Source organism: Pseudoliparis swirei, chromosome 2 (genome assembly GCF_029220125.1).
Source record: "Pseudoliparis swirei isolate HS2019 ecotype Mariana Trench chromosome 2, NWPU_hadal_v1, whole genome shotgun sequence".
Classification (NCBI taxonomy): Eukaryota; Metazoa; Chordata; class Actinopteri; order Perciformes; family Liparidae; genus Pseudoliparis; species Pseudoliparis swirei.
Genome location: NC_079389.1, coordinates 22,661,460 through 22,669,499, shown reverse-complemented (window position 1 = coordinate 22,669,499; position 8,040 = coordinate 22,661,460). Strand labels below are relative to the sequence as shown.

General features: G+C 44.8%; 1 protein-coding gene across 1 annotated transcript in view; it reads left to right on the top strand.

The window, feature by feature from the left end:
• The first annotated feature begins 1,666 nt into the window (after window positions 1–1,666).
• Window positions 1,667–8,040, top strand: part of LOC130201170 (aryl hydrocarbon receptor-like) — a 32,630-nt gene continuing 26,256 nt past the window's right edge. The window contains exon 1 of the mRNA XM_056425915.1: window positions 1,667–2,121. Within this exon, the coding sequence (XP_056281890.1) occupies window positions 2,063–2,121 (59 nt within the window). The 5' untranslated portion in view covers window positions 1,667–2,062. The remainder of the gene's footprint in view (window positions 2,122–8,040) is intronic.

Below are 8,040 nucleotides of genomic sequence, written 5' to 3'. Positions count from 1 at the left end.
CATTTTTCAGGAGGTGAGGCGGTGCTTATCTCTGCAATCTCTCTTTGAGCTTCCGGTTGTCTGCGACCTTTTTTCCCCGCAGAAGCCGCAAATCAGGCATTCGGGTGCGAACGGTCTCCGTGGCAACCGTCAACGTGTCTCGAGCCGTCACCGATGTGTGGCGAGGTGAAGAAGAAGAAAGTCGCTTATTTTCAAACGCAAACTTCAAACACTGACACGGGGAGGCGTACATCTGTATTTAGTCTGCCTCCGCTGTGGTGGACAAAATAATAGAAACACCTCTCAGTATGACGCAAAAAAGTTAAATCAACACGTCTAATCATATTAAAATCACATTTTAATGGTGCTAATATTCGTTGCAGGACTCTTGTATCAGACTGCAGTCATTTTAGATATGCATCTAATAAACTGGCCCCTGAGTGTACGACATCTTTTACAGCTGTGGCTAAATATTTGACTTTAAGTCCCCCCACTTAACATGCATGAGCAGGATCAATTGTAAGCAGCTGTGTTGGATTATTAATGTATTTGTTAACAACTATAACTCCTGTGAACACCCCTAAGTGGAGGCTGCTGTATAAAGAAATCATAAATGACAATAAAGTTAAAAAAATAACTGTCGTGCAAAATACATCCTCCCATAAGAAACAGTTAGAATACTGCAAATGAATTAAACATGTAAAAAATAGCGGATTCAAATCAAAATGTTTTATTGCAGATCTCACATGAAATAGGACTTAAAATAAAGTATTGATCCCTCAGCAGCACATGTTTTCTATGCACACACACACACACACACACACACACTACATCTGACACACTGTCCTCAAAACGTGCTTTGAAATGCATAAAAATTCCCAAATGTTTGTGGACACATCTGTGAATAATCTTTGGTTTTTTGGGGGGCCGTCCTCCGCGGTGGTTCTGGGTTCCTGAGTGTCAAGACTTGTAGAAGGGAAGACTTAATGCCTCGGCATACAGTGACGTTTCCAATGTTGTGGCAGCAGCATTTTGGGGAAGGGCCCTTCCTGTTTCAACATGACAATGACCTGGTGCACAAAGAACACTTTTCTCCTTTCTTTCAGTTTGGCATGGCAGTTTTATTGCAGCATGAGAATTGATTATGAAGCTTAATTGGCAGCAACTTCTCGTGGGAGGCGATGTTTACATAGAGATGTAATAAAGTTTTGAAAGAGTAAAATAAGGTTATAAGTAACAAGTTAAAAGCCTTTTTATACTTCTTTTTTTATATATAAATATGCTTGCATTCATTTATTCTCTACAGAGTAGAGTATACATGTAAGGGATTAAACATAATGATGTAATAGTGGGGAAAAATATCACTAAAGCCAAGTTTTTATAATGCGTTACAAAAAACAACATGCAATGTGTGCATCAGATGTCATGGACGTTATTAGAAAAACATTTCTATAACATTTCCTGCTGCGGTCAGAAAAACGCAGCCAAAGAATATATTATCCCAACTAAATAAAAATAAATTTAAAAAAGCATGAACTCTGGATTATTCCAAAAAGCAGAAGCAAGAAGTCACAAAGACTCCGGTCCACCTTAAAAACACAGCGCAGGCTCACTGCTCGGACACGTTTCCTGAAAACGCCCCGTGCAAGAAGCGAGAGAGAGAGGAGGAGAGAGAACAAAAAAGAGAAAAAGTGACTGAATCATAATAATAAGGTTTCGTTGTTTCTCAAAAGAAGAAGGGGGGGATGGGTTGGACTTTTTGGTGAATTCTGCGCCGAACTTTTTCTGAAATTCCGCCTCACGCCAAAAAACTTCACCAGTTTATATTCGCACGACCGTCTCAAGCGTACCCTGAACGCAACCACCACCACCACCACCACCACCACCACCACCACCACCGACCAAGGTCAGCCACGGCGTCCGCCCCACGAGAGCTAGTAACGGGGCACCCAGACCTCCACGTACCCCATCCCGCCCCCACACACACCGGGCGGCTTCTTCATCCACACACACGAACATGGGAGTTTGACTCCCGGGCTGAATTAAACGACGGACTATAACACACGCTTGCGAAGTGACAACCATGTTGGGTAACGCGGGGTCTTACGCCAACAAGAAGAGGAAGAAGCCCGTTCTCAAACAGTAAGACTTTTTTTTAAATACACTTTTGTTTTAGCTAGCTGCTATTTTTGCTTTTTTCTCCTCGCTTCCTGCGTTGGGTTTATTCAAACTGTTTAAAAAAAAGTTGGTTCGTGAACGCACCACGCAGAGCGTCTTAACTGACTTTTAAAAAAAAAGTTTAAGTGAATAAAGTGCTGCTAGTTATAACCACACACTGTTTCCCCCCGCTATAACCATATAATGTATGAGATTATAACGCTTTCTTTAAATGTGGACTAAAGTAACGTATATATGAGATATTCGGGAAGGTATGAAGTGCGACATCTTTGCGAAAATGAGGGATAAACCTAATTAAGGTAGACCGTATCTTCGTGTAAACTTTTATCATTATATCGATTATATATCCACAAATGTACAGCAAAAGTACATACTAATAACAACTAACAGTCGTTAGTGTGGCCTTGTGTGTTTTGTTGATGATTATGATCTTTTTGTGGGGGGGGGGGGGGGCTGCTTCTCGACTCTCTCGGTCCACCTTAAGAATGCGTCTAGCTCCGGATCTGGCGTGGATATCTTGCCCTCGCGCATTAATCACAATCAAGTTGGAGACTCGGCCGCTGCTCTCACGCGATGCTCCGAGGAGGGCGGGGGCTGGGGCGAGGGGGGGTGGTGTTATTGTAATCTGATACGGCCTCTTGTGTGTGTGTGTGTGTGTGTGTTGCCTGTTTTTCTCCTTTAAAAAAATGTTTTTAACCATCTCGGTTCTTTAAAAAAAAAAAAGTTTATTTCACAGCAAATCGTCACAGTACACTTAGTTTACTACTTTAACAAGTATAAATAAAGCTATAGTATTGCATTACAAATAAAAGTGTTTTTAATTCGTACAGCAAAATCAAATTTACTAAAATATAAAGATAAAGCGCCGTTAAGCGTTTGATTATTTATCATTATTGATGCATTATTGATGCAACATACAAGCTATAACTGTTTTAAAACTTCTTCTAAAGTTTCTTTTTAATGCGTTATGTGGATAGTTTAAACATAGAAAACCATTTTTTATTGATTAAGACTTTTTTGTGTGTATAAAAAGTGCCATAAAAGAGGAAAACATGTCATCTGATTAAGATCTACAGAACAAAAAGTTGATTATTTTTCTTGGTGGAGACCAAAATGGAGTTAAAAGGAGAGTGAATATCGGAGTTTTAAACTCGAAATTAAACGTAAAAGTTAATTAAAGGTACGTTTTCAGAGGGCTAAATGTAAACCAAAGGCTCTCCGTGGCAATTATAATTAATAAAGGGATTAACGATAAACAGGAAACTAAATCCAGCGGTATGTTTTAAAAATGGAATAACAATACTTCCTAAAAGTTATTTTTCAATTATATTGCGTTTTTTTCGTTGAGTTTTTGTGTGTGTGTGATCTGCTCCCAGTGTTACGATCCCCAAAATAAAAGCGCGTTGGTGCCGTGTGCAGACGTCTGCAGTGAGGGCTGAGGGCTCCTCGGCGGCCAGCTGGGCCCGGCTGCACAAAGGCCCCATTGAGCCCGCCGGTATAAAAAGCTGTGGTCACTCCACCGGGGCATTCCATGGCAGATCTGCCCGTCCCAAAAAACCCTCTTTTTTTTAATCACCCCTTCTACGTCCCGTCTCCTTTTTTCTCTCCAAGCATCCCGTTGCATTATAAAAAAACTGTTTTCTACCCGGTGACCAGAGGAGGGAAAAACTTTAATAAATCTTCCACTCCTGCAAAAAAAAAATGGCGGCCATTTAAAGTCAGTTAACACAGAGGGGGGGGGGGGTCATGTGACCGTCTTCCAAATGTAAAAAATGCGAACTTGCAAGTTCCAAACCGGTGACCGTCGCGTCGTGAACTCTCCTAGAAAGTGACGCGTTGCATTGCTGCTGCAGCATCGTCCGTTTTGTCCTTTTTGTTGCTCAGTTGAGATCCGATGCGTTTTTGTGTGTGTTTTTCACGGTCGGCGTAAATGATTCCGGAAAGTTCCGCCTCACGGAATTTTTTGCGAAATGTCCCTTTTTTTCTTCTCTCGTCCGGTCGGCTCGTCTTCCTCTCAGCGCTGAGCAGCTTTCAGTTTTATTACAACGGCAGCGCTCCGACAGGTTGTTGTGGGAATATGAGCTAATTATAGTGTATAGTGCTCATTAAAGCCCCCCCCCACATACACACACATACACACACACACACACAGTGGTAATGTGTACTTAGCGCAGAGCGAGTGGATTATAAACGAAATGCTCCGTCGTGACGAAGCATTTATTTGAGCAAACAATGGTAACCTTAATAAAACCCGATAATCTATGACACACACACACACACACACTGGCAGACATGCTGATAAGTGTTTTGGCGCGACACCAGAACGCTCCGGTGATCAGCCACAGACGTGTCCTTTGTTCTTTCCTCTTTGTTTCGTCTTCACAAACACCGGCGAGACTCTCCTGGGTGTTTTTCTTCTTCTGTTGTTTTTTTCCCATCATCAAACCTGTGTGCAATAGGATCATACTGTGTGTGTGTGTGTGTGTGTGTGTGTGTATGTGTGTGTGTCTGTGTGTGTGTGTGTGTGTGTGTGTGTGTCTGTGTGTGTGTCTGTGTGTGTGTGTGTGTGTGTGTGTCTGTGTGTCTGTGTGTGTGTGTGTGTGTGTCTGTGTGTGTGTGTCTGTGTGTGTGTGTCTGTGTCTGTGTGTGTGTCTGTGTGTGTGTGTGTCTGTGTGTGTGTGTGTGTGTGTGTGTGTGTGTGTGTCTGTGTGTCTGTGTGTGTGTGTGTGTGTGTGTGTGTGTGTGTCTGTGTGTCTGTGTGTCTGTGTGTGTGTGTCTGTGTGTCTGTGTGTGTCTGTGTGTGTGTGTGTGTGTGTGTGTCTGTGTGTGTGTCTGTGTGTGTGTGTCTGTGTGTGTGTGTGTGTGTGTGTGTGTGTGTGTGTCTGTGTGTGTGTGTGTGTGTGTGTGTCTGTGTGTGTGTGTGTGTCTGTGTGTGTGTGCAGGGTTTTTCCTGGGTCAAAATGGGTCTTCGGTGCTCCCAAAAAAAAAATTGGCGCGCTGCGCACGCGCGGTCTATATTACCATATTACCGTAATTAGCAGACATCTAGGTTTTTTTCTTTTCTTTCCATAAATAATGGAGGCAATGCTTGAGGAAATCATTTTGCTAAAATAGATCGGCTAATAGATTGACAATTAGAGATGCACCGATCAGGTTTTTTGGTGCCGATCACCGATCACTGAAATCAGTATCTGCCGATCCGATAATACCGATCACCGATCACGGTGTCGATTGAAGCATTCTATTTATTGTGGAGCATTATTGCTATGAGGACTATGAGGAAATACATATATAAAGCACCTCAAACATTAAAGAAATTACAGATTTCTTTAAACATTTAGGACTTTTACTTTGAAAAATGTCTGTGGCAGCTGTCCCCAATCTGGCCTCGGCTGCTGGCTGGTTGACAATCAGTCAGCTGCTCTGACTGAGTGGCAATCAGTCAGCAGCCGATGCTGCTTGTATAAAAGGGCAGCAGAGCTGGAGGGAGGGGGAGGTGAGCAGACGCGTTGCTGAACGGTCTGCTGTGTGTTGTGTGCTGACAATAAATATGTCTTTCAAGCAAACCTCGTGGTTCGGGGCTGATCCTTGGTGCTGGAGGGGGAAACCCACGGGTAGCGGCAGCAGGCCTGCTACACTGGAGCCCAACGTGGGGCTCGAACCCACGACCCTGAGATTAAGAGTCTCTTGCTCTACCGACTGAGTGTAGCAGGCGCTCGAGAAAACGGCTTAGGCGCGCGCCCACATTTTCTCTATGCAGGAAAAACCCTGGTGTGTGTGTGTGTTGCCAAACCAAAATGCTCTACCACCACCGCGGTGTCGCTATCGATGTGACGGAGCCGCCGTTGCTCAGGTGGTGAAGCTGGTTGTCCTTTAACAGGAGGGCGGGGGCTCGATTCCCCACAGGTTGCAACCCCGCCATGGCAACTCCGGTGTGTGTGTGTGTGTGTGGGGGGGATAGGAACGTTCAAGAGCGGCTTGCCAAATGTAATCTAAACAACGGCTCATGTCGGGAACGGGTTCTTATTTTCTTTCCCAGCATGCACCCCCCCCTCTTTTTTTATTTTTTAAGACTTTGCATGCGTGACAACGAGCAGCACGCCTCCCTCCATCCCTCATTGGACGACCGCAAAGAAGAAAAAGAAACGGCTCCTTCCCAGAGTGCTTTACGGGGGCAGAACGCTCCGCCCGACCCCCCCCCCCACACACACCTCCCCCCACCCCCTCTTCGGAAAAAAAGAAAGACATAAACCCCGTTTTGGTGTTTTCAAAGTTTCTCTCCAGTCTGAGGCGGTTGTGAAACATCTAGAGAAGCTTCTGCGTCCCAAGCTCTCCGCCGCGCGTCCACACCGCAACACAAACAACAAACAACACAAACAACACAAATGACACAAACAACACAAATGACACAAACACAAACAACACAAACAAAAACAACACAAACAACAAACAACACAAACGACACAACACAAACGACACAAACAACACAAACAACAAACAAAACAACTTTATTGAGTTGGCACGACGGACGACGGGAAGCTAGCGGCGTGGCGGCCGAAGGGGTCCGGGGTTCTTACGGGATTACGGACAACCTGGAGAAGTCCGGGAGGTTAAAATAGTTTATTTAAGGCCTGGGAAAGTTCTGGAAAGAAAAAAAATAATAATAAAATGTAATTATTTATTTCGTTCCAAAAGTTTTGTAAGTCATGGAGATGTGTTATATTCATTGACACAGTTTGATTAAAAGAATATTTATGTTTATTATTTTAATCAAACGATTGTCTCATTCATGTTATTTAGGGTTCATACTCGTGTCGACACGGAGATTTCACAAAATGGTTGATCATGGAAATGTGGCTTAAAGTCCTGTAAATGCACTGGTCCTCGTGTGTCTGAACCCTTTGTGGTCGTCAGTTATTTATAATATATATCTTTGGGATGCTGCTTGAACCGGAGGGTTGCTCTTCTGTCGGAGCGAATATTTAGATTTATTTAGTATGAACAGAAAAGCTGAAGTTTGGATTGATTGCAGGACATTTTTGGAAGATAACTTCTTTTATTACAGCGTGCGAGTTCCCCCGGTTGAGTCTTTTTACTTTCTTACCCACCCCCCTCCCCCCCTTAAACACACACACACACACACACACTCCTCTGATCTGGAAAAGCTCTTCTGCAGGCCAAGACCCGCTTAGTGTAAACTATCCTACCAGCAAGAGCCCCAACAAAAAAGAAAAAGAAGAAGAAGAAACCCAACCCCGTGCACAGAGCAGCAGAGGAGCCGCTGAGTCATCGCTCTGGACCGAGGCCGCTCGCTGCAGACAGGCAAATGTGTGTCGGCGGCGAGCGCTCGGCCTCGAGGCGGCCGGGTCCAGAGCGGCGAGGCAGAGCGGCGCACACCGGACGCCTGGATGTCTGACGGCCGACCCCCGTGATCCACAGTGAATCAAGGTGGAGGGAGGAGGGGGGGGGGAATACAAATGGTCTCTGAATGCTGCCTTTTGTCTCGGCCCAGAGAAATCTCTCCAGACTGAGATCAGCTCCGCTTCGCTAGTTATTTTTTCCCTGAGGAAAAAGGTCGAGCGCTCGGAGCCGAGTTCAGGCCGCAGACTTTTCTACCCGGCGACCGGAGGCCGGCGTCCTCGTGTCCCGCCTCCAACCGACGCTCCGGAAGAGAGAGAGAACATCCTCTTTGGGAAAACAGAGCCGGAGAAGGTTGTGGAGCCGGGAACCAACCGGTTCTAATCCGATCGGCTGGATACGGATCACCGATTGGTTCCCGTTGATGGGAAATAATGGTGGTAATGTGGTTGCAAGGATAAATAAATAAGCGTAAATAAGGACAACAAACAGCGAAACGTGCACTTGCAGAACATTTATCACCAG